We start from the raw sequence: 24,547 nt of genomic DNA, 5'->3' as shown, positions 1-24,547 counted from the left end.
ATAATATATATGTAAAATCCGGTGATAAGACGTCCATGACGTATCGGCACCGAACTACAAATGCTCTCAGATCATATATGACGTTATCGCACTAAAAAAAACTAATTCAATGACATTAAATGAATATGAGCAGTGCCCAAAATCGTAGTGCTGGTTTTAAAGATTAGGTCTCTTCATATGTTCCAAAAATTCTTCTCAAAATATATGGTAAGTAAGAATAAAGACCCATTTCTATAGAGAACTACTATTTAATGCTAACGTAAGTCATGTCTCAATGATCAACTAAGTAGGTTTAATTGCCCCATAGGCCACAAACACAGATTGCCCGCACGTTTCGATAGTGCGACAAAAGAAAAACAATTACGTCATGGGCCAACGGGGCGGATGATTGACATGCCAACTCGAGATTGAGAATTCAACGGCGTAACTTTCAGTTCATTATATATTTTATTTCAGTTTAGTTTATTCATTAACATATCTGTCTTTGTTTCTGCCAAAGCCACGAATACAGGTGGTAACACAGTCCTGTAAGCTGCCAAAACTCTGGCCGGGCTTAAGGCGACGGGATCCAATGGAATACTTCTGGCAATCGAACGTTGCTGGATCGTAGTAGAAGCCCTCGAACTCTATAGTGCCAACGCCATCGGATCGGGGAGGAGGTTGATTGCAAATATCTGAGGTGAAAAACCAAATTAATGTCTGTAGGACCAATGATGTGTCACCTTGACTGAAGGTAAACAAACTCTGAGCCATAATTCAAAATCACCCACCACCAGCACCACAATCAAATTTCATTCTAATTAATTGTCTACTGTTGATTTGTGGCCCAGGTTGGCTGGCAACTCACCCGGTATCGATTGCGAGGATCCGACGTATCGTGCCTCTGCGGGGTGGTAGTGGAGCAGCACTCCCAGAAGCACCACCAACCACAGCGATAGCACCACCAACGGAGGCTTAGGTCGAGACATCTGGACGTGCAACTGGCAACTAAGTGAGCGAATGAAGCGATTGAGTGAGTGTCGGGCTTCGGACTCAAGTAGGAACTTGGGGCGATAAGAAAACGATAAGAATTCCAAACAGATGAATGAAGCTCACACTTTTATAATCTGTGCGAAAGTATACAATCTTTTGTTGACTTTATAATCAACTATAATCCTTTTCTAAACAGAAAAAGAGACTCAAGTAGTTTGGCGCTTTTTTTAATCTTTCATTCACATCTTTATACATACTCTTCAATAAAAAGGTTCACAAGGACGTACATTAACTTGTTTTATCTTAACCTGTACTAAAAGTTTTCATTTTTTAATAATAAATAAGTTAGGGCATTCACTTAGATATACATTAAAACAAATGGTCTAAAGCAGCTCGTGGAGATGCACATCCTTGCGGACAGCGTTGTTGAATCCTTCCTTATAGCGATACCAAATGGGGCTCTTAACAATCGCATCCGTTTTCGCTAAAAAAGTAATATAATTAAACTTTATATCCAAATTAAAAAGGGGTTTCCTAATCATACCTTCATCCGCCTTTGATGTAGAGGTGGCCTTGTGAGTAATTCGACCAAAAAAGTCTTTTGTGAGCTAAAAATAGAAAAAAAAACTATGTTAAGTACACTATAACTATTTTAAGGCGTGATAAACAATAGCAGTCCAAGAAGATAAGAGAAATGACAAGGTACTTTAATGCTAAAATTTCTGGAGAATAAGAAATGTAAACAAAATGGTATTCCCCCACTGAATAAAGTAGCTCGCCAAGTCACTTTCGTTTAAGATGGGCAATAAATGTTCGTTTGCGCTGATCCCACATTACGACCCCAATGACAATCCTGCTGGAATCCCCTTATGGGTTATTAGCTTTTCACGGATTTAACCAAAGACCAGTGGCCAAAAGCAAAGAACAAAAGGTAAAGAGATACGATGAAAAAAGCATGTGCGCATTTTGGTCGAATTGAGAAAATTTGCAAGTAAATTGCTGCTAAGTAAATGCAAGACATGCAAATTGGACCCAGTGCATCCTTATTGTTTTTCCCCACCTGCTGTTTGGGTGCACTGTGTGCATTGGCAGCCGAAATTGGTTTCGGCTTTAATGTTTGCAAATGATTGGGCAACTGAGGGGCGGACTTCTTTTTCGAGGCGGGAGCCTTTTTTGAAGGTTCCCCACCCTTGGGGGCCGCACGCCGAATCCTCTCCAGGTCCACCTCGCGGGCAATTAACTGCCGGCTGAAGTAGGGAAGGGTGAGTCCGGGATAGCCTGTAAAAGAAATTAAAACTTAGCTTTAATTTCATGGCGGGGGAAATCGAAACTCACCTGGAAAAGCACTTAGTGCATCGAGATCTGGTTCTGTTTGAAAAACATAGTGTCCTTCCAAGGACTTCACCTGCACAAATGTCAAGCCCAAGTCCACCATCACCTCAATGGTATGGCGTAAGTCGTGTTGTTCTCTAAAATGAAAAGAAACTATAGAAAAATGCGATTCAAAAATCAAAGTTGAAGTCCCTACTTAACGGATAACAACTGCACAGCAACCGAGCGCAGTTGCGGCGAAAGAATCCTTTTCAGCATGGGAACTGTATCTAGCAGGAGTATTTTGCCCTGACCCACACCCAGAGCCGAGGTGGTGACACCTTTGCGCAATGCCTGAAAGATATTCCTCTGGTTGGTGCTCTTCTGTTGGAACTGCAACGAAAAAAAAAGAGAGTTTATAAAGAGGTTTCTCGACCCTTAAGTAAACAGTCTAAAATCTATGCAGGAGTCTCATTAATCTTGTGATTGCATTTGAGGCACATAATGGACAAGAAATTACAAGGCTTGATTGTGTTGATTATGCACTTTCCACAGGGCTTGGCCGGGGATGTTTGCTCTGGCTAATGACGCCTGCATAAATCATGAGCCTGCCTCAAAGAAAAAATCTCTGTGTCGTTGAAAAGAAATAATGTGACCCAGGGCTATCATCTACCCAGTCGGCCATCCACTTCTTTGCATTTATGTTGACAAAAAAATATTTTTTTTCTTGGCTTCTGCTTACCTCAAAGCCACGCGTGGGAAATGCAATTTTCGGCCAGGCCAGTGTGGCAAACAGCAAATGCCAAACGACAAAACCGTACTGCAAATATGGGTATACACTGTAGTTTTGTTGCCGGCTTATCTGATGTTGCAACGTATCGGTGAAGCAGAACCATTTCAGGGCCTCACAAACGCCACTGAAGTTCGGATCGGGCATCTTTTGCTGCAGATAGTTCTCGTACACTCCTTGGGTGAGTCTATCAGAGAGAAAATGAATATATATTTTGCCAATTTTTGTAATATTTTCAATTTATTAACCTTTCGTAGTCCCCACTTGAGTGCACCACATCCAACACATTCCGAACTCGCGTTGCCACCGACATATTCGTCATGGTGACTTGAGCAGGTTCATTATTATTTTTTAAGTCCGTTTGCAAAGTTTTCTTAGGACGTTGTATCTGAAATATAGGACATTCATGGTCAATATAACATCGTTTCAATAATATGATAAAAACCTACTCGGAAAATGGCGTCCCACACTTCAAATAGACCTTGGTGTCTGTCTTTTTGTCCAAGATTATTGTTCAAAACATCTTGCAGTGTCAGACTATGCTTCTGGGCACTACAAAGAAAAAACACTATTCCTTAACTATAAAAAATATAATAATTATTAAACTTACTTGAAAAACTGCATGGAAGAAATGCAACTTCTCACATCGTTGCCAGATTTTTCCGCCAAGGCAATAAGTGAACCAAAATCTGTTTTCAGCTGCTCCCTTTGGGCAATCTTGATCAGTCTGTTAAGAAAAATATTCTTAAAGATTGTTTCAAAATTAATGGCTATTGGAAACTTACCTTTCGGCTAAACGCGCTGAATCAATGGGTGGAAAACTAACCACAAACGCCACTTGCCGCAAAGGACGAAGCGCTGGATCGTAGACATCGTTACAGATACAAATGATGGGTCGCCTTAAAATATTGTGCTCCGCCTTGGCTCCTTTGGCTTTCACCTTGCTGTAGATGCCATCGTTGACGAACTTTACCAAATATTCTATGGACTGACGAGGAGCACCGTCAATTTCATCTAAAGAGTGCATAATTTATAATGGTTTTTACTACTCCGATTAAAAATAAACCCACCTAAAACAATACAATTGGGTCGCTTGTCCTCATTTAGTACTGATGACATTTGAGTGCCATTTTCTAAGGCGAGCTTGAAGGCTTCCGGGCTGCGATCATCGGACGCATTAATTTCACGGACATTGTAACCGGCATGCCGGGCAATTGTGTGTGCGAGAGTAGTTTTACCCAAACCTGGAGGACCGCAAAGCAGAGCCACCTTTTGCATGGGCCGCCCCAAAGTGTCCACATTTGTGTTTAGAGCCTGGCGCGATTTTCTTTGCCTCCAGCCGCCGTTGGACTCGAACTTGCCAGTGCGTTTGTTAAAACTATTAAGTTGGTTGTTCGAGGCTGCACCACCACCACCTCCACCTGGCCCTCCTCCACCTCCTACTCCTCCTGCTCCTCCTCCACCGCCACCACCTACACCTTCCGTGTTAGTTGAATCCTGTGACTGTTTACTGTGAAAAGCTTTTCCAAAGACCACCTTATCCCACATTTTTAGCCAGTACAGCAGGCTTCTGTTTGTCATTTCGTCCGAAAGCAGGTCTATGTATTTTCGAGGCTTGTACTTGTCCACCCAAAGGCGTCCTGGCTCCGTATGAGAAGTTTCTGTTATCTCTGTTATATCGGCGTCCTGGTCAGCAGCTGCGCGACGTAGCACCTTTAAGGGAAATCTTTTTTTGTAATGATTACTTTACTTTCTTCCTAATAGACTGTGACATACCAGTTCCTTTGCCTCTTGCCAGACCTTTTCCTTAGCTTCGCCCAAGAGACTGCCTTCAACCTCACCCCGGGCGCTGACCATTTCCAGCTGACGCTTTTCGTAGTCCTCCGAATGGAACCTCACATAGATCCTCTCCAGATCACTTCTCTGTATGGCCAAAAACGGCCAGTTAGGAATCTCATACGACAGATTCCGCATCTTGAAGTCGTGCAAGGCTCGCAACCGACTCACATCATCCTTCCGCAGTGTTTTGCTGGATTCACGCATTTTTCTGCGCAGTTCCAGAATCTTTTCGATGGCCTCATTATCACGACGTTCCTCTGTTTTGGCCTTTTTTACCATTGGATCCTCGTAAGATTCATGAAAGAGATCATCGATGTCACCGAATAAGTCCCGCTCCAGGCGACGTTTGTTGGTGTTTTTCAGCCCCAGTTCCTGTAGCTGCTGAGCAGCGGCATTGAGCAGTGGTTCGGGGTCCTTTTCCTGTGGAACTCTGCTGCTGAGTTGGGTGTTCTCCAGCTCCTGAATGGCGGGCATTCGCTGAAACGGCGTGGAGCACATCCGACCAGCAGATGGGCCCTTTGGAGTGCCAAAAAGTCGGCGGTTCACCGGACCCCCCAGACCCGATTCTCCCTCCAATTGGCTGGCACCGAAAGTAATCTGAGACAGTTGTGGAGAAGCCAGCGATGAGTTTCCCATTCGGGTTGTGTCCATAATTTCTGCTGGAGCCCGATTTTCCTTTTGCTTTTCAGCGGCCTGTTTCGAGGTGCTGGGACCATCATACATGTCATACTCGTGCGGCACATCCTCCATTAGCTCCAGCTCGTCCTGGTACTGAAGCTCAAACTCTTCGTTTTCATCGGGATATTGGTCCATTGTAGGAAAATGGGAATATTCCAACAGATATAAATTTGTAAACAATTCGCGGATGGGAAAAATTTCCCCGCCAAAATGATAACAGCTGGCAGCCCTATTCGGTGTTGCCAGACAAAGAGAAATAGATGCATTTCAATAAAACCAATGCTTAGACATTTTAAATAAAGATGAATGCATTAAATTATTTAAATCCATTTTCTTTTTTATGTTATTTGACTTATTTATGAAATAATAGCATTTACAATTTCAACCATTTGTGCTGGTATTTTCGACTCGCCTTGGTCATACTGGCGAATGTTATTGTTTACCTTTGTTGTTGTCTTGACTGATAAGACAGAATTTCCCGCCAAAAAAACCGTATTCCTTGACACAAGAAAATTCCTGTCAGGATATTCCAGGTTTATTGAATATTTTACATCCTTTGTCACAAGTTGTATGCTATTTATAAATTAGGAAGCACTTTGGTTGTGCGAATAAGCTTTTTACAATAAGGACACTTGGTAGCCATTTCGGGATCAACAGGACCTTTGATCCTGTGCAGACAAGGATGTATTACTGTAATCACAGTATCATTTTCTCTCGCTTTCTCGACAATCACAGTATGTTTTTGATTTGAGTTGTATATCTTAAAAAACATTTAAAATAAAAATAAACCAAATTTATGATTTTTTTTGTAAGAAAAGTCTCACATCATAGGCTTCCTTCCACAGCTCCATCTTTTCTCTGTCGCTATGCGTACATGAAAACTTATAGATACGTTTACCATCTTTCCGATACGACGAGTGTGGAACGGGAGGGATTTGTTTTGAAGTTTGTGTTTTGGTTGGAGCTTCAGCAGCAACGGCGTTGAGGCTGGTGCTGCTTGGTGCATCCGGTTTGAAGGTCGGAACATAAGGGTCATCATTGTCATATATATATTCGTAAGGTAGATCATCATTTGTCAACTTAATTTCATTGTACCACATAATGTAAGACCACATAATGTAAAAAATTAAGTCGATCGGTGTAGTATTTAATAGGAATATTTTTAAAGACGTCTGAAGGGTGTGGAGGATGAGAAGCAACTGAAAAGCTATCCATGAGAAAGCTGCGCCGAGGATCCATCCATCAATATTCGAGAACATTCGAGAATATGACGCCGACAAGCGAATGGTACCATGAAAAATACCAAATTAAAATAAAATATTAAATAACTTAAGTCGTAGGACCGAATCTTCAACGTGATATTCATCATTGGAAAAAGGAAAATTCCAGCTGAAATCCTTTTATAAACTGTACATATTCTGATTGGTTAAATTTTCTCGCCAAAAAATGAGTTAGCATCACTAATTGGCGCTGCCAGACTGTACTAAAACGCTACTTTCCAATAAGACCAATGCCAACATAAAGCTTTTTATTTAAAGCTCAGGCGCATTTAATTGTATGAAATAATTTTCATTATATCAATTTTGTTTTGTGCTTTTGTAGATAATCTTCAAAATTTTCTTCATTTGTTGGAGCCATCTGTGAATGGTCTTTCTGATTAGACATGGTCATACTGGAAAACTAATTCTACTTTTGCCTGTGTTGTTGTCTTGACCATTTCTGGTCTGGAACAGCTGGGGACATTTTTTCCCGCCAAAAAAAAGTGCATCCAGTGACTCATTAAAATTTCTTTATGGAAATTGCACGTTTATTTAATATTTCTCACTAGCCTTTGTAAACACTTTGTGAATAGGTTTTTTACAAAGAGGACACTTCGAATCCGTGTCCGGATCAACACGACCTTTAACGCTGTGCAGACAGGGATATATCACCGAAATCACAGTATCTTTTTTTCTTCTTTTTTCGACAATATCAGTAATGTTTTGATTTCTTCTGAGTATCTAAAAATGTATTGTTTAGTTAAATAAAAACTTTTTTTTTTATTAAAAAACTAACGTCATCAGCAGCATCTTTCCACATTTTGGACCTTTCCCTGTCGCTATTTGTGCGTGAAAATTTATAGATACGTTTACCATCTTTCAGATACGACGAGTGTGGAAAAGGAGGCATTTGGTGTGAAGTTTCTGTTTTGATTTCATCAACATTAGAATTAACAGAAGACCGGAAGTTTGGGGCATCCGGCTTATATGTCGGCTCATATGGGTCGACATTGTCATATATAATATGGTCGGGTAGATCCAACTTAAATTCAGGCTCATAATCTGTATACATAATACACAATAAAATAAATTATATCTTAGTTTAATTTTTAACAAATTAGTGGTAATAATTTTGTAAATTAAGTTTTTGCGGCTTTTGACGTTAAATTGGAACTAAACAAGCTGCACTGATTCCTCGCCCACACGTCTATCTTCTAGAACAATCTACGATAATTTGATTGTCAGGCATCGATCAATTATTTTGAAGAAATATGATAAGAGTGCAACGCTAAATTATGTTTTAAAATTATTCACAATATAAACTTTCAAACATCAGAAGTCTGGCAACTCTATAGATATTTTTATCGACCCAGCGATGACATTTTGTAACGTTGTTTATTTTCGGAGGAGCTTAAATGAATCGCAAATGTAATGGTTGACTTATTAATATTAATAAGTTAATGAAATATTAATTAAATTTCCGGGATTCCTGGGTACTTTTGAATTTAAACTATTTTTTAGCTACATATTACGGAAAAAGAGCTAAGTTGGCATCACTGTCTCTAGTCCCACCGGCGACCCGATTTCTGACCCGATTTTTATTGTTAACAGTTTTAAAGCAACTTAAAAATATTATTTATACTTAAAACTAATTAGAAATGCTAATCCCACGCGAAACACTGAAATCATTCGTTGCAGTTTTGTGAAATTGGCGAACATAAACAGTGTCGACCTCCTGGTTATCACTGCTCGTTTGTTTTCAGTGCAGCAGCTGGGAAAGGAGAAAACTAAGGAAAATCCAGAAGACCGATATAAGGCGAGGCTGCCTTTGTTTTTTTAGTTCCTCCTCTCCCACACAAGAAGTAAGTGAAAGCTTGTTGATAGATAAACGCCATTTACGTCATCAACGATAGGGTCAATGGCTAAACATAAACTGAAAAAAATTATATCTTTTTCTTAGGTTTGTACAATGCAGAACTGGCTGCCTTCCCACGATGGCGAGGACGACGCCATGGCAGCTCCTTCCTCATGTCCGTCTTCCTCGGAAAATGGTCATCGACTGAGTACCCAAAACCGTAGGATCTTTGGCGACATAACCACCAATCGCTTGTGGACATTTCGAGTCTTGATGCACCTGGACCTGGCTTCCAATGAGCAGTTGGCCGTCGTCGGCACAGGAGAGGCCTTGGGAAATTGGCAGCACTCTGGTGCCGTTCTTCTGAACAAGGAGGATGATCCTGATAGTAACCTGTGGACGGGTGAAGTCTATATCCCTCGCCATTGTGCCACCGAATATCGGTATATGGTCTGTGCCGTGGATCCGAGTACGGAGCAACTTGTGGTTCGTCGTTGGGAGACTCAGTTGCAGGTTTGTATCTGGATCGTTGTTTTTTATTTTGAACCTCAAATGACTTCCTTGCTACATAATCTCTCAATTACAGCCTCGAATTATCAAGGAACTGGACGAGCAGCCTTCGAATAATAACCCTGACATCTTTGGCTCTTTCAATGGCCAGGAGAAAGTAGACCGTGGCTGGCTGACAAAGGAGTCCATAGTCCAGCTCAAATTCTTCTATGCTCCGTTTACATGGAAGCAGCGAATGAAACGGCGGCATGTCCAGGTCAAGGTTACACCCATGAATCTACGAATTCCCGATGCCAGCTGCGATTCGTTGACACCTCTTTCCCCGTTGGAGGATTCGTTGTCAAATGATACACACGACACCAAAGAGAATGGTGGGGAATCCACAGCGTTTGCTTTCAGTGAAGTGGTTACCCTAAGTGCTGAAGAGTGCGAGATCCGGAGTCAGGAACAATTCGGCACCGCCTGTGGTCCCAGCGATTTGGTTATATTCCACTTGACCGTGGGAGACTTGGAAAATACCGCCTACCTGATCGATTTGTACAGCTACAGCTCGCGAGTGGCCAAGGAAGATGGACCACCAAATCACTTGGGCTATCACTACGTGCTGCCCAATCTTTTCAAGCGCTCGGAGGGCAACCTGGAGATACCTATCACCTGTGCCAAGGGCCATCGGCCGTTGGGCATGATGCGTTTGGGATACCTGATCGTAAAGCCCTCTTCACTAAGCGCCCACATGGATATGAGCGTTAGCTATGCCCGATATTGGAACAACAAGTGGACGGGCTTGGATGTTGGTCACCGGGGATCGGGCACAAGTTTTAAAGCCAAAGACACTGTGATCCGGGAAAATACGATAACATCGCTTAAGAATGCCGCGGATCACGGAGCCGATATGGTGGAATTCGATGTGCAGTTGAGCAAGGACCTGGTGCCTGTGGTGTATCACGACTTTATGATTTATGTTTCTCTAAAATCAAAGTGCAGCATGCAGGAACACGACTTCCTGGCTCTGCCGATGAGAGAGCTCTCCCTGGAGCAGTTGAAAAAGCTGAAGGTTTATCACACAGCCGAAGGGCTTTCGAGGGAGACGCGCTCCTTTCATAACGATGATTTGCTCGAGCATCAGCCCTTCCCCCAGCTCGCCGATGTCCTGGATGCTCTGGACATTCATGTGGGCTTCAATATAGAAATCAAGTGGTCTCAGCGGCTGCAGGATGGCAAAATGGAGGAGGAGTTTGAGCATGTGGTGGACAGAAATCTCTATATCGATTGCATTTTGGATGTGGTGCTGCGGAAGGCGGGAAATCGACGCATTGTTTTAAGCTGTTTTGATCCTGATATCTGCACCATGTTGCGTTTCAAGCAGAACCGGTATCCTGTGATGTTCTTGACTCTGGGCCGGACTACGAAGTACGAACAGTATTTGGACCCGCGGGGCAACTCCATGGAACTGGCCGTCTGGCATGCGGTGGCCATGCAGCTGCTGGGGATTGTGGCGCACACGGAGGACTTGTTGCGAGATCCCAGCCAGGTAAAATGATCCTCTCGCCACACACGATTCAAAATGCGAACCATTTAGCCACGGACGCTTTTAGGTGAATCTGGCCAAGGAGCGCGGATTGGTGCTGTTCTGCTGGGGCGATGACAACAACTCCAAGGACACCATCAAGCTACTCAAGGAGCTCGGACTGCATGCCATTATCTATGACAAAATGGATGTCTTAACCAGCAAGGAGGTCAAGGTGAGTCTTTGAAGTAAATGGCAAAACAGAAAATCCTTAACGAATAATCCCAATCCCAATCGCAGCAAAGTGTTTTCCACCTTCAGGCCAAGGACAGTCAGAAGGAGCTGCTCAAGCTGCAGGCCCTGGAAACGGGACATGTCTGGCACACTTCTCCCGATGGCAGTGAGGAGCAGCAAGCCTAGCCTAGCAACTGATCGAATATTTTATACTCATCATTTAAATATGCATAAAATATCACTTATAATATACGCTTATGCGATCCATTCTCTGCTTAGGACCAAAGCTCATCTGGTTTCTGCCTTTTTGGATTCATCTATTCACTTAGCCAATTGCATTTGTTTTCTAAACATAGCCTAGTTGAAATTGTATCTATCTACTGTCCATCGAAAGGAAGCATCAAATTGTTTTTTGAGATCTTATTTTCATTGCCAATTTACTTAAATCGCTCTGTACTTCAGTTTTTACGTTCCCGCAACTCTCTTTTTTTCAATACAATTTATATATTTTCAAGATAAAAGTATGTCTTATTTAATAGGGATGGTGGGGCTTAAATATAATGGAGTTAATGGAAAATATTAAATAATTTCAAATCTGGTAAGGTTTGGTTTGCATATCTACATGTATTTTACATTCCATTTACATGAGACGGCAGTGCTTGTCAAACCATCAATATCATCTAAACTGTTATTAAAAGAAGTTTTAATTAATTTATTTACAAAACAGAACAAAAATAAAGTAAAAAATAAAACAGAAAGTTAAAAAATAAAAAAAAAATTAAAAATAAAAGTTAAAAAAAAATATATGTGTTTTATCTAAAAAATTATTAAGAATCCTTTGAATAATACAAAGTATTGTTATAAACTAATAAACTAGTAGTTCTTAAATATGAAAAAAAAATATAACTCTTTTTTTTCAACTTTATCCTGCACTATAAGAACTCCGCTTAAATATCACTCATACGCAGTGTTGCATTTTGGCGGCACATTGAAGCAAACGTCAAAGCAAAAGCAATGTAAAAATTGAGAAAAACACTGCGCATGCTTTGAATTTTCACGCTGACTTTCCGAGATGAAGACAGGCAACATCAACATCTTGCCCGGAGAGGAAAGAGCGTGAAAATTCCGTCGCTTTGTTCGGATTCCTTTTCAGTTTGTAAAATCGCCTCGTACGGCTCGGAAGTTGCCCGGACGGAAAACTCCACGGAACGGAACGGAACGGAAAGAAAGAAAACAGAAGAAGAAGGAGTGTGTGAGAGTGGCGGGCCCCTTACAATACAAAAAAAGAAAAGTGAAAAGAAAAGAAAAAAATTATATCGAGAAGAAAGTGTAGTGCCGTTGTGTTAAATTCCTCTGTTTTTTAGTTTTTCCCCCGCCCTATTTTCCAAAGCCCCGCGAAACAATTACTGTTATTCAGTTAGCAGTGGAAAATCTCGGAATCGAAAGTATGTTTATTGGCAGAGCGCACCGACCCCGCAGAATGAGAGAATAGGTGAGAATAGGAGTCGGAGAAATTGCGAAGAAGGTGGCGGCTCTACGGTTTTGATGGATGTGATATACACACACACACACACTATATATATATATATATATATATATATATATATATATGTACATTTTGAAGAAAGAAATCGGGTCGTAATTTATCGCACTGTTTGCTGACAAATTTAAAGTCAATGCTACAGACAATAAGGAAGTTTCTGATACACCAAAAACGGAAAAATCGATGCGTGCGCGACACACACGTGTAAAGTCGTGTGCCCTCTGTGGCTGTATGTGTGTGTGTATATCCTTACAAGAGAGTATCATGTATACGCCGAGTTAACCGAGGCAGGCAACATCATACCACAACAAAAACAGAGCAGTTACCCGAGTCACAGGCCGCACTTACTACAACACGCTACTTACAAAACACTCCTGACCTACTGTGTGTGCAGGGGTGTGTGCGTGTGTTTGTGTTAGTGTGTTGCGTTGCCCTCTGCCCTCAGCTCCTGACTGTCCCCTTTTTGGTAGCCCGAACCACCCATCATCCTGTCGCCCCCCTGAGAGGCAGTTAAGCCACCTTCTAACTACTCTACTTGCGTGCAACTGCGGGCCACAGGATGTTGTTTCCAGGACTGCCTGACGGTAGGAGCCGAGGAAATTTTGATATGAAAAAAGAAAAAGGAAGAAAGTTGGGGGGCAAACGAAAAAAAAAAAACGAAACTCATTTTAAATACTTTTTGGCCAAGAAGTATGTTTTCTTGGGGGGAGAGCTTTCAAGTTCTGTGCCTGTGCCTCATTAAAAGTGAATAAATAATGTAGCATAGCTAAAAATACACAAGTACACACGCTTACTATTTTAAAGTTAATTGCAGTCGGAAGGAATATGAATAACAACCTAAGATTGGGGGGCCCAAAAAAAAAAACAAAAAAAAGAAAAAAGTTCCAGTACGATGGAGTATGTATAACATAATCATTAGCATTAATTGCAAATTAAATTCCACCACTCTTCACCGGACGGAGATGGTCGGAAAAACTGGCCACAGCGTGTGTTTGGCATTGTTTGTTTTGTTTATAAAGCCTCATGAAAATCTTTCTGGTGTGTTTGTGCTTTTTTTTTGCGCTTGTTTTGTAATTTTATGGCGCTGATTCGAAAATCGAGAAGCAGCCGGTTGCAAGTAAACAATCCAATGGACAATGATGAGAATCGACAACAGAAAAATAACAGCCAGACATTTTAGACAAACCGACAGACATATAGACAGACACACAAGCAAGACGCTGTTGCTCACTTTTTGTATAAAAGTATCTGGGAAATACATTTGTATCCGTGCCAGCTGGGTGCGTATGAGTGTGTGTGTGTGTCAGTAAACAATGCAGCGCCAAAACTAAATATTGTTTAAGAACAAATATTTGCCTTTTGTGCAAATCACGAAAGGCAATTTTATTATTCCCCTACGCTACGCTCCAATTTTATTTTTATTATTACTATTTTTGTGGGGTTTTTTTTTGGGTATCTCATACCACTTTCTGCAAATCGATGACGCTATCGATGATATAGACTAGACTATATTTAGTTAGATCTTCGGGAAAAAGGAAAACAATTCAAAGTGGGATGCGCTTCACGAGCTGCTAATGGGTCAATTCAATCGAAGCAAATATTATTGCCTATTTTCCGAATGGATTGCCTTAGTTGGAGCCTTCAGTTTGTTGATTTTAAATAATTATGCGGCGTAAAAATTTCCGCTCAACTAAAGTGAATTCAGTTACTGAATCATCGGCGGGGGTGGCCAAGGATGCGTCCATCACAGGTAGATTCTCGGAACTCGGAAAGAAAAAAAGAGGCGAACTTCCATCCGGCACACTTTTACACATAACTGAATCATTCCGATCACGGATTCGATCCATAATCATTATTTCCAACATAAACAAAATCTTCAAATTTCACCATAAAGTCGAGATGTGCGAAAGTTTTTCCACTTATCCGAAATGATATGGAATATATACATAATTCTAAATGATTTGTATACACTAAATATTGATTTAAGTTTGCTGATTTGTATTCTTAAGATATTTCTGGTCCGGGGTCATGTGATTTTTTGTTTATGGGCCGGCTTGTGGTCGTCTTTCATCACAGTTTCCATTTATATTAGTTTTATTGGCCAAGATGGATAACATATGTCTTAAAAAAACACTTAATTTTTTGCAATATTTGGTAACAAGCCGTACAGAGTATAAATATGAGTAAGAAACAGTTTAATAAAAGTGAGAAAATTCCTCATTTCCAAACTCTTACTTTTCCACGGGCATTATATCTAGTTTAATTCCCAAAATAGTTGTGTGCGCGTGTAAATAATGGCCATTATGAATCGACTTACTCAGCACTTCTGAATAAGTCATATACTCATAATTACGTACCATGCAAAATAATGGGAGCACAAAGGAAGTAGGACTACATAAACGACTACCCATACGGGGTACATACAAATTATTTTGGTAATCTTCCATTAAAGCACTCTTGCTTTAATTGACCCTCTGGTCAAAAGAGAGGAAAAATTGTTTTTCTTAAAGTTTAAATTCAAGAAATAATAGTATTCAGTTAAACACCTTTATTATCCTTCATTTAATACCATTTAAATCCTTCTTTCAGCGCCATGTTGTCCAATCCAGCCCCAACCTAGTGAGTAGCTCAAGGCCCAGGGCTAAGCATTCCGAGGATGCTTTGGGTCTGCTCCTAACATCTAGTCGAATAATTGCAAGTGGGAGTTCAAGGGATTGTGGAGTGGACAGTGGATCAGACGAGGTCAGGAGTGTGGAGTGTGTGAGTGAGGTGCCTTGCCAGCTGCGGGGCACGGAGAACTGCTAAAATCGTGGGCAAGGATAACGAAAAACATTCAGGTTGGCCAACATTAAATACAGTTTGGAATAAACCACAAACAAAACGCACAAGAGTACTCAAGAAAATACTTTAAAGACTTTTAGGTTTTGTGTTATTTTATTTGAAAATCAAAAATATTCAAACATACTTTGATTATGATTTTGAGTTTGAGTTTGTTTAGTTGAGAAAATGACTTATATACCTAAAAAAATGCAACACTATGCGCATGCAGCCATGAATCTGATCAACATGGACTCGGAGAACCGTGTGGTGCTCAATGTGGGTGGCATCCGGCACGAAACCTACAAGGCCACGCTGAAAAAGATTCCGGCTACGCGATTATCCCGGCTAACAGAGGCCCTAGCCAACTACGATCCGATACTGAATGAGTACTTCTTTGATCGGCATCCGGGCGTCTTCGCACAAGTGCTCAACTATTACAGGTAATACTATTTATTTAATTTATGTTTTTTAAAAATATTAAAATATTTTAATAATGTCTTTCAGAACCGGTAAGCTGCATTATCCCACAGATGTGTGCGGACCGCTGTTCGAAGAGGAACTGGAGTTTTGGGGTCTAGACTCGAATCAAGTGGAACCCTGCTGTTGGATGACCTACACACAGGTTAGACTTCTCTATTAAATCTTTATTGATTTATTTTTAAAATACTATATCTCATTCACAGCATCGTGACACACAGGAGACCCTAGCCGTGCTGGATCGTCTCGATCTGGATACGGAAAAACCGTCCGAAGAGGAATTGGCACGTAAATTTGGCTTCGAAGAGGACTACTACAAAGGCACTATATCCTGGTGGCAGGAGATGAAGCCGCGCATTTGGTCCTTGTTCGATGAGCCTTATAGTTCAAATGCAGCCAAGGTAACATCAAGAGGCAATTTAAAATTAGAAAATTTATGGTTTTGAAGATGCAAAAAATCTATTTATACTTGCATTTCCAACGGATGCTTGCATATATTTTTAATGAAAATTACTAGTCTTGTTTCTTGATTCAAATGCAATTAGACAAACGAATTAATCATACTTTCCACAATTAAAACATTCATCAAATTGTAAACTGTGTCGACAAGCAAGGCTGTGAATGTAAAAATGTATTTATAGTGTCGAGGTCTGACTATTCCATTTTTGAATTTCAGACTATTGGCGTGGTTTCGGTGTTCTTCATCTGCATCTCGATCCTGTCGTTCTGCCTGAAGACCCATCCGGATATGAGGGTGCCCATTGTCCGGAATGTGACAGTTCGAACTGCGAACGGAACTGCCGGCTGGTTTCTGGACAAGACACAGACCAATGCGCACATAGCCTTCTTCTACATTGAATGCGTTTGTAATGCCTGGTTTACCTTTGAGATATTGGTAAGAGATAATTCTTAAATCGAAGAACAAATTAATTTAAAAGAATAATTTATTATAGGTACGCTTTATCTCATCGCCGAACAAGTGTGAATTCATCAAGTCATCTGTTAACATCATAGATTATATAGCGACGCTTAGTTTTTATATCGATCTAGTGCTTCAGCGATTCGCATCGCATTTGGAGAACGCTGACATCCTCGAGTTCTTCTCCATTATCCGGATAATGCGACTCTTTAAGCTGACGCGCCATTCGTCCGGTTTGAAGATCCTCATCCAGACGTTCCGGGCCTCGGCCAAGGAGCTGACCCTGCTGGTGTTCTTCCTCGTCCTGGGCATCGTGATCTTCGCCAGTCTCGTCTACTATGCGGAGCGCATCCAACCGAATCCGCACAACGACTTCAACAGCATCCCTCTCGGTCTCTGGTGGGCTCTGGTCACCATGACCACTGTGGGCTACGGAGACATGGCCCCCAAAACCTATATAGGGATGTTTGTGGGCGCACTATGTGCCCTCGCCGGTGTACTAACCATCGCACTGCCAGTGCCCGTCATCGTCAGCAACTTCGCCATGTACTATTCGCACACGCAGGCCCGCGCCAAACTGCCAAAGAAGCGGAGACGAGTGCTTCCCGTCGAACAGCCGCGACCGCCGCGATTGCCAGGTGAGTCCTGTCAAAGGATTAAGTCCTGTTAACATCTCTTTATGTTAAGTCTATCTAAATACCTCAAAATGAGATGCTTATTCTCCTCAGAACTACCTCTAAAATCAACAAATATTTCTCAAAATATATACAAGGCTGTCTGCCTGTTTTCATAATAAATCGCATCATTATTTAATGATTGATCGATTGAACTTTATGTGCAGAAAACAACCAAATTAATGACAAACACAGATTGATTGATTGAGGTTTTTGAAAATAAATTTTGAAAAGAAAAGCTAATATCTCAAATGTTTACAAACACACTCAATAAAAGCAACAATGTATTTTAAATGAAGTTTCTATTTTTTAGCGAAAAATAAATATATTAATTATTTGTGTATCCTTTTCAGGTGCCCCTGGCGGTGTTAGTGGTTGTGGCACCCCGGGCTCTGGTCCACATTCCGGTCCCATGGGCTCCGGCGGCACTGGACCACGTCGCATGAACAATAAAACGAAGGACCTGGTCAGCCCCAAGTCAGGTGAGTCTTTGCGTGTCCTCAAAAAAGGATAACACCACAACACCGAACTCCCACAATCCAAGCAATATGCAAGCATTAAGCTAAGCCCACCAACAAAAAAATAAGTATTTATAGAAAACCCAAATAATTTTAAACTGCGCTTCCAAAAAGGCACCGCCAAAAAAAAACAAAAGCCACTAAATTATTAAAAAAATCAGAAAATCGAGTAAGCAAGCTAAAATCAAGCCAAAGTTCTTAACCTGTCTTTCAAAGCTCGCACAGCTGCACCATAATTTCGATATAATCGAGTTATTTGAATTAACCTTGCAAAAAACCAAAAAAAAAGTGCAAAATTAAAACACAACGTAGTAACAGAAAATACTCGTTAATTATCCTTTGTGCCGTCTATCAGTAAAGTTCAGAATGATGAAATAATACGGTTGCTACCAGAATACTACCAAAGGCTGCGACTCTTTGGCCCGAAAACCTCAATTCTTGATCTTGGGTGCGCTTCCCCTCTTTGGCATTGCTATATTACTATATATCCATTATATAAGATATCATTCGTCGTGTACGTGTATATATGTACTTTATGTAATTACCATGTATTCAAGGCTTCTTTACCAACATTTCAGTCTCCTTTCATCCATTCGAGCTTGGCTTTCATTTAACGCAACTCATTGGAAGGGTTTCAAAAATGTGGATGATGGGAAATGATTCATTTAATTAATTTTAAAATTTAAATACTTTCTGAAATGTAAATTCACATTTTCCGGTTTATAATCTGACAAGCCTTTTTCTCAATTTTTTTTTTATCAAATTCTGTTAAGAACACCCATTTGAAAAAAATCCACTAAGCATTCCTAATATCATCGCATTATCAAAAAGTTAAGTTCTCTCCTCAGCTCATTGACAACATTTTTGTACATTCAAGTCATGATCCCTATTTCGATTTGTTTAGGATATTTTCTCCACTATTGAGTCAGAAAAAAATACAAGAATATGTATCGTACAAATATATATATACTTTAATGTACCCTTTCTTTAATGATACTATGATACCGAGATACGAGACTCTTTATTATATTTATGTACCTACTTCAAACCTTAATTTTGAATTTTTTTATTTAAAAACTTTTGCTCCAAATACGTTTGTTTAATATAATTTTGATTTTATTGATAAACGATCCAATCCAAACCCCAAAAATCTTGTGTAAATAGATGAATATACAACAATGATTGGCAAACCGCGAGATGGCAAAAAGAGCAGGCTGCTCTAAGCCCTAGATAACACCAACAACTACAACAACATCTAAACCAACAACAACAACAACCACATCAACAAAGAACAACTACAACAACTTGAACCGCGAACCAGAACCATCTGAAGAATCAAATATATCCCCAAGATACAAATAACTTCCAAGCAAAAAAAAATATATTTCTGGCAATGAGAGAGATGAACCTTTTTCCAAGTTGTATATGCGAATTTTTGGCAAACCCTATTTATGAGTAAAAAAAATGGAAGACTAAAGGACCTTAAAGGACTAAATATCTTTTCCGTGGTACGTTGGAGCGAATACATTCTGGATGCCATAAACATAGATATGAATATGAATACTCGTATGATTACTATGAATACTCGTTTACTCGTATCGAGGACATCTGCTACTGCTATCTACTGTTACTACTACCACTCCAACCTGCTATATAATCGTATATATAACTACAATATGTATTTTTCTACGTGTTTTCCTCTCTCTCTCTATATATATATATATATATTTCTACACTTACATTTAAATAAGTAATATTACAAGTTATACCATATATATATCGTGTACGTGTTGTTCTTCAGTTCTGGCTCGTTCTTCGTTTCTTGGTTACCAGTGTATAAGATATATATATTCTGATTCGTAACTGTATCTTCTCTATCTATCTATATCTCTCTACCTATCTATATCTCTCTCTATCTATGTGTGCGTGTGTAATTTTGTGATATTTTTATACCCTTGCAGAGGGTATTATAATTTTGGTCAAAAGTGTGCAACGCAGTGAAGGAGACATCTCCGACCCTATAAAGTATATATATTCTTGATCAGGATCACCTCCTGAGTCGATATGAGCATGTCCGTCTGTCCGTCTGTCCGTCTGTCCGTCTGTCCGTCGGTCCGTCTGTCCGTCTGTCCGTCTGTCCGTCTGTCCGTCTGTCTGTTTCTACGCAAACTAGTCTCTCAGTTTTAAAGCTATCGAGTTGAAACTTTGCACACACCCTTCTTTCCTTTGCAGGCAGTATATAAGTCGGAACGGCCGGGATCGGTCGACTATATCCTATAGCTGCCATATAACTGATTGATCGGAAATGCCATAACTTTGGTGTTTTTTAAGTTAGAGGGTTGGGAGTTTCTACACATATTATATTTGACCAAAATATCTTATGTACAAAATTTCGTAAGGATCGGCCGACTATATCCTATAGCTGTCATAGAACGATCGAAATTGGCATAACTTTGGTGTTTTTTAAGTTAGATAGATGGGATTTGGTACAGATTCAATTTTGGGAAAAAAAATCTGATTTGTCGAATTTCATAAGGATCGGCCAACTATATCCTATAGCTGTCATATAACTGATTGATCGGAAATGCTATAACTTCGTTGTTTTTCAAGTTAAAAGCATGGGAGTTTCAATGGATTCCTCTTTTGGCAAAATAATTCGATATGCCAAATTTCATAAGGATCGGCCGACTATATACGATCCGCTATATATCTAATAATATAAGATGCGTGGCGCCACCTAGCGGACTGCGACTCAACTGCAAGGGTATATCAACTTCGGCTCCGCCCGAAGTTAGCTTTCCTTTCTTGTTTTTTTTAAGATTGGTTTTAGTCTCATTTTTGAAATCAGAGGCCAAGAAAAAAAAAACCCCCCGTCCCTTAGCTATAGATTCTTCTAAACAAAACATCGAACAAACTTTGTATTATCTTGAACTCTTGTATTTCAGATATGGCCTTCAGTTTCGACTAAAACAGAAAGATATTTTGTAATTTGTTAAGCTCAAGACCAGCTCAAAAACACAGTTCAAGCACCACAAAAAACAAACTCAACAAAATCGAAAAAAATATGAAACGAAATCAAAACGAAACCTCAGTTATATACAAAACTAAACTTAAAAAAAAAAATGCAAAACAAAAGTTTAAAAAAAAATTAAAAAAAAAAACAGAAAACCTCCGTTCGTTCATCTATCATGCTATCAGCTAACCAAACCTCGGACTCTGCTGGGCGGGTGTGTGTTGGTTTTTTCAAAGAAACCTATTTTTTATCTACATACCCCTAACAACCTGCAAAACTCTATAGCAATAGCTCGTTCTACTTCCAACCAACCCGAACAAAATCCCCAACTAAAGTGTCAAATAGTTGAACAACTTGGAAACTAGTTTGTAGCAAAAAGCCGAAACTCTAGAGCACCCCCCGAAAAATCCAATTTCCCCAGCATTTGATTCTACAAGAGTTTGACATCCAAGTACCCTGTCCTGCCTTGCCCCACCTACGCCGGAAATCTTTGCCCAAATGTAGTTTACAGATATTGTATCTAAATGTGTGTGCATTTTTTATTTGAAGAGCATGCTGCATGTGTGATTTGAACTTTCCTCGACCAGAAAGTCTAGAAGGAGAAACTTAGACAGTGTTTAGTGTTTGGTTGCATTCTTCTGCAATTCCATGATTATCGATGTGTGTGTTGTCTTGTGTTTGTGTTTGTGTTACACCTTCCTCTAAAAATAAAACAAAAAAAAAAATCAAATAGTAACCTAACCACCCCCTCGTATAATGTAGAAACCAAGTGCACCCAGTAATTACTATCAGCAATCCAAAAAATAAAATTAAACTTAAAGTTGCGTCCCACTTACTATACCAAAGAAAATTCGAAGTTAACCGAATTTGGACTTTCAGCTTGACTAACAAATTTTTAATAAAAATAATATTTATTTCTCTCTCTCTCTTTCTTTTTTCTTTCTTTCTCTTTCTTTCTGGACAACTTCCTACCCCCACTACTATCTATCTATTGTTTCCGGCTATATAACTCCACCCACCTACTTCCTATCCAACCGAAACTGATAACCATTTTGTGCGCGGGCTTTAACAACAAAAAGTTGCTCAACTTTTCACAGGTCCATTGGGCGCAAGTATTGTGGCCATGAGTCCCAGGACAATGCTGGACTTGAATCCTGCCCTGGCAATGGGAAAACCGAATTTCCAGCCCCGTTTTCCCACTCCACTGGCCGCCACGCCACCCGTTGTAAGTGCAGGAGACACTGCACCGTCTGTAGCACCACCGGTGATCCCAGTGCCCAGCATCGCTGTCTCCACTCTGGGCAAGGATTCTGGCATCTCCACCAGCACGACCACGGCGACCACCAACAGCGGCAACCTGGAGACCAGCAAGAAGGCCTTCCTCTAAAGAATACGAAAGCGTTTATTAAAAGGCAGCCAAGACTCAAGCCACCTGATATCTATCTATGTTTCCCCAATCCTCCCAATAAGCAATATCTACTCAATATCATAGCCTTCGCATACGTATATGAATTACATATTTCAGAGATGGCAGCTATCATTGATCGTAGATCATAATTTTGTTTAAATCATATCACGAAATCGAATAATCGAATCAAAATGAGTAATATATCTACTTTATTTATAAGATGGCAATGGATCGGAATTCAGATCGGTATTTATTTTATTCGTATACGATTTTAAACACATATCATATCAAGTTTAATTGGAGTTTAATTCAATTGTAAAGATATATTTTTTAATTTAAGAAAAGGAAGCAATATGTTACACCTGGCAATATTTTAAAAATTTATTAAAAGAACACCAAACGATCCAGCCATCTCTGTTCGATTTAAACCCCTTGAATCAAAACACTTACTTTCGACCATATCATATCATAAAACCTATCACAATATCGAACCTATAGATAATCCCAGCTAAAATATAGATAATACAATTGCTTGACGAACCATTTTACCATTGAGAGCTAACCAAGACAGAAACAAACAAGTTTTATGAGCCATTCACAAAATGTTTTTACCAAAAAAATAATAATTATACAAAAATATAACGCAAATGCTTACTAACGATCCAATTTTTTTACATAAGCCATAGGAGATAATGAATCGAACGATAATGTATATAAATCTAGATGCTTTATAACTCGGTTTGCCAGTTCCTTATGCGTTGTGTAAAGACTCGACTGGCCCCAGTTGTTGTGGGGCCCAGTTCGGTTCGGTTTAAAGGCTTTAATTTGATGTATTTACAAATGGAAACTCCAAGAACTCAAACTCAAGCGATTAGAGAAGCTTTAGCAGTTGTCTAATTAAACAGAAGCCAATCAAAAGTACACTCATCCTCACGGAACTCACGAAAAAAAAAATGGTATTCAAGACAGGCACGTTTTTTAACTTAAACTTTTTCAAGGAACTAAATATGGGAAAGGTGTAGGAAATTCTTCGTTTTCTTCGTCAATCAAAACAAGTGAAAAACGGAAAAGTTTTCCCAAAAGAAACTTGGAACTTGGAAGGGGAACAAGAAAAACAAACGAAAATGCTCCAACTGTTGGCACTTTTCGCTCATCACTCACTTACATGCCGAGATTACTGGGGTAAGCTGGTAAGAAAGAATAGCATCTTATATTTTTCCAACCTGAGCTAAAGGGGACGGAGGAATTTCAACGAGTTGAAATGCAAATTATTTCTGTTAAATTTTGTTTGCTGCTGTTTCCGTAGAAAATGCAAAGGTAAACAAAGAATTCCTTACAGTTTCGTTCAGTTAACTTGAATTTGCTAAAAAGTTTACACACACATTGCTGTGGGGTTAAGTGGAGGGATAGGAATTAAATTAAATAAAACAAAGAAAATAAAGATAACTCGGTTGCGTTCGCGTGGTTCTTCAAAAAAACAAACAAAACATCTTTGAAAATTGTTTACCCCGATTTTCGTTTGATTTAACTTTCGCAAAGTCATTAGCTAATTCTCTTGTACATTTTGAAAATACATACATATATCTCAGCAAAGCATTATGCCTAAATATTTATAAGCCTAAACATAATAATTACTAAGAACAAACATTGAAACAAAAATACAAAAAATTACACAAATAAATGATTGATAAAAAAAGAAGCAACTTTAAGATCGAACGATGGGCAACATTTGTTAAGTTTTTACAATGAACAGAGCATTATTAATAACTAAATTAATATTAAATAAATATTTGCAAGCTATAGGAAATGGATAAAAACAATTGTTTATATCGCTTTCGTTTACTCGCTATGATTTCGAAAAACTGTTTTTTAATTGTATAGTTAAGCAAATTGTATACTATTTGAACTAAACAAACACATTGTTCTCTCAATAATTCATGAACAAATAAATTTAACTAATTATATATAAATTTATATATATATAATTGAACAAGTATATATGCCTATATATATATGAATTTCAAAAAGATAAAGAAATGCAATAAAGAAATCTATTGAACACCAGAACTGGGGTGTCTTTTACTAGGTAATGGGCAGACTACCTATATACCTTTATAAAATTTTATTAAATTTATCTCTTAAAAATGATTTCCATTTGGGAATATCAACTTTGTTTTAAAATGAATTTTGATTATAAAAGAAATAATCCCTTTGGCGCTT

At 39.4% G+C, this 24,547-nt stretch overlaps 6 protein-coding genes and 1 long non-coding RNA gene across 14 annotated transcripts; 3 read left to right on the top strand and 4 right to left on the bottom strand.

Moving 5' to 3' along the window:
• Positions 1–428: 428 nt before the first annotated feature.
• Positions 429–983, bottom strand: LOC6497472. The gene is made up of 2 exons (XM_001961969.4): positions 848–983; positions 429–674 (listed from the first exon to the last, which is right to left on the bottom strand). Exons 1-2 carry the CDS (start codon positions 966–968, stop codon positions 463–465), a joined length of 333 nt encoding a protein of 110 aa, XP_001962005.1. The 5' UTR covers positions 969–983; the 3' UTR covers positions 429–462.
• LOC116654889 lies at positions 592–1,260 on the top strand. Its single transcript, XR_004310037.2, has 2 exons — positions 592–733; positions 831–1,260. It is a non-coding gene; the product is annotated as an uncharacterized LOC116654889 (long non-coding RNA).
• On the bottom strand, positions 1,184–5,830 carry LOC6497471 (chromosome transmission fidelity protein 18 homolog). Its single transcript, XM_001961970.4, has 12 exons — positions 4,850–5,830; positions 4,144–4,786; positions 3,859–4,087; positions 3,684–3,800; positions 3,523–3,625; positions 3,322–3,461; positions 3,026–3,260; positions 2,501–2,676; positions 2,308–2,441; positions 2,033–2,250; positions 1,517–1,580; positions 1,184–1,456 (listed from the first exon to the last, which is right to left on the bottom strand). The coding sequence occupies exons 1-12, from the start codon at positions 5,723–5,725 to the stop codon at positions 1,356–1,358; spliced, it is 3,036 nt and encodes a 1,011-aa protein (XP_001962006.2). The 5' UTR covers positions 5,726–5,830; the 3' UTR covers positions 1,184–1,355.
• A 273-nt stretch (positions 5,831–6,103) lies between these two features.
• Positions 6,104–6,857, bottom strand: LOC6502430. The gene is made up of 2 exons (XM_001961971.4): positions 6,415–6,857; positions 6,104–6,350 (listed from the first exon to the last, which is right to left on the bottom strand). The coding sequence occupies exons 1-2, from the start codon at positions 6,847–6,849 to the stop codon at positions 6,168–6,170; spliced, it is 618 nt and encodes a 205-aa protein (XP_001962007.2). The 5' UTR covers positions 6,850–6,857; the 3' UTR covers positions 6,104–6,167.
• A 445-nt stretch (positions 6,858–7,302) lies between these two features.
• On the bottom strand, positions 7,303–8,104 carry LOC26513700. The gene is made up of 2 exons (XM_014906773.3): positions 7,646–8,104; positions 7,303–7,590 (listed from the first exon to the last, which is right to left on the bottom strand). Exons 1-2 carry the CDS (start codon positions 7,919–7,921, stop codon positions 7,402–7,404), a joined length of 465 nt encoding a protein of 154 aa, XP_014762259.2. The 5' UTR covers positions 7,922–8,104; the 3' UTR covers positions 7,303–7,401.
• Positions 8,105–8,395: 291 nt separating this feature from the next.
• Positions 8,396–11,476, top strand: LOC6498062 (glycerophosphocholine phosphodiesterase GPCPD1). The gene is made up of 5 exons (XM_001961972.4): positions 8,396–8,711; positions 8,810–9,217; positions 9,291–10,745; positions 10,810–10,956; positions 11,022–11,476. Exons 2-5 carry the CDS (start codon positions 8,819–8,821, stop codon positions 11,139–11,141), a joined length of 2,121 nt encoding a protein of 706 aa, XP_001962008.1. The 5' UTR covers positions 8,396–8,711; positions 8,810–8,818; the 3' UTR covers positions 11,142–11,476.
• A 541-nt stretch (positions 11,477–12,017) lies between these two features.
• On the top strand, positions 12,018–24,055 carry LOC6498063 (potassium voltage-gated channel protein Shaw). Of its 8 annotated transcripts, none has more exons than XR_006507523.1 (9): positions 12,018–12,447; positions 15,088–15,758; positions 15,823–15,940; positions 16,002–16,196; positions 16,472–16,690; positions 16,749–17,352; positions 17,742–17,870; positions 19,071–19,414; positions 22,017–22,143. XR_006507523.1 is itself a non-coding variant. In XM_014906470.3 (9 exons), exons 3-9 carry the CDS (start codon positions 15,550–15,552, stop codon positions 22,304–22,306), a joined length of 1,782 nt encoding a protein of 593 aa, XP_014761956.1. In that variant the 5' UTR covers positions 12,021–12,447; positions 15,088–15,335; positions 15,548–15,549; the 3' UTR covers positions 22,307–24,055. The 8 variants fall into 8 exon arrangements, 4 of the variants coding, with proteins under 4 accessions (XP_014761954.1, XP_032307495.1, XP_014761957.1 ...); XR_004310067.2 differs by having other exon boundaries at positions 21,999–22,130; XR_004310065.2 differs by having other exon boundaries at positions 19,071–19,565; positions 21,999–22,118.
• Positions 24,056–24,547: the final 492 nt, after the last annotated feature.

The sequence above is a fragment of the Drosophila ananassae genome, chromosome 3R (assembly GCF_017639315.1).
Source record: "Drosophila ananassae strain 14024-0371.13 chromosome 3R, ASM1763931v2, whole genome shotgun sequence".
In the NCBI taxonomy this organism is placed as follows: Eukaryota; Metazoa; Arthropoda; class Insecta; order Diptera; family Drosophilidae; genus Drosophila; species Drosophila ananassae.
The sequence above is the reverse complement of the archived record's forward strand: the minus strand, read 5'-3'. Positions and strand labels throughout refer to the sequence as shown.

What these genes read in the sequence shown, in the direction of transcription:
- LOC6497472 (XM_001961969.4), bottom strand. Translation starts at nt 968, where the DNA reads ATGTCTCGACCTAAGCCTCCGTTGGTGGTGCTATCGCTGTGGTTGGTG. An exon ending in ATCCTCGCAATCGATACCGG is followed by an intron (nt 675 to 847) that starts GTGAGTTGCCAG and finishes TTTTCACCTCAG; the next exon opens with ATATTTGCAATCAACCTCCT.
- LOC6497471 (XM_001961970.4), bottom strand. Translation starts at nt 5,725, where the DNA reads ATGGACCAATATCCCGATGAAAACGAAGAGTTTGAGCTTCAGTACCAG. An exon ending in TGTGGGACGCCATTTTCCGA is followed by an intron (nt 3,462 to 3,522) that starts GTAGGTTTTTAT and finishes CCTATATTTCAG; the next exon opens with ATACAACGTCCTAAGAAAAC. An exon ending in GTGCAGTTGTTATCCGTTAA is followed by an intron (nt 2,442 to 2,500) that starts GTAGGGACTTCA and finishes TTTTCATTTTAG; the next exon opens with AGAACAACACGACTTACGCC.
- LOC6502430 (XM_001961971.4), bottom strand. Translation starts at nt 6,849, where the DNA reads ATGTTCTCGAATATTGATGGATGGATCCTCGGCGCAGCTTTCTCATGG. An exon ending in TGTGGAAGGAAGCCTATGAT is followed by an intron (nt 6,351 to 6,414) that starts GTGAGACTTTTC and finishes ATGTTTTTTAAG; the next exon opens with ATATACAACTCAAATCAAAA.
- LOC26513700 (XM_014906773.3), bottom strand. Translation starts at nt 7,921, where the DNA reads ATGTATACAGATTATGAGCCTGAATTTAAGTTGGATCTACCCGACCAT. An exon ending in GGAAAGATGCTGCTGATGAC is followed by an intron (nt 7,591 to 7,645) that starts GTTAGTTTTTTA and finishes ATACATTTTTAG; the next exon opens with ATACTCAGAAGAAATCAAAA.
- LOC6498062 (XM_001961972.4), top strand. Translation starts at nt 8,819, where the DNA reads ATGCAGAACTGGCTGCCTTCCCACGATGGCGAGGACGACGCCATGGCA. An exon ending in GTTGGGAGACTCAGTTGCAG is followed by an intron (nt 9,218 to 9,290) that starts GTTTGTATCTGG and finishes TCTCAATTACAG; the next exon opens with CCTCGAATTATCAAGGAACT. An exon ending in TAACCAGCAAGGAGGTCAAG is followed by an intron (nt 10,957 to 11,021) that starts GTGAGTCTTTGA and finishes TCCCAATCGCAG; the next exon opens with CAAAGTGTTTTCCACCTTCA.
- LOC6498063 (XM_032451604.2), top strand. Translation starts at nt 15,505, where the DNA reads ATGACTTATATACCTAAAAAAATGCAACACTATGCGCATGCAGCCATG. An exon ending in ATAGTTCAAATGCAGCCAAG is followed by an intron (nt 16,197 to 16,471) that starts GTAACATCAAGA and finishes TTTGAATTTCAG; the next exon opens with ACTATTGGCGTGGTTTCGGT. An exon ending in CCTGGTCAGCCCCAAGTCAG is followed by an intron (nt 17,871 to 21,998) that starts GTGAGTCTTTGC and finishes AACAACAAAAAG; the next exon opens with TTGCTCAACTTTTCACAGGT.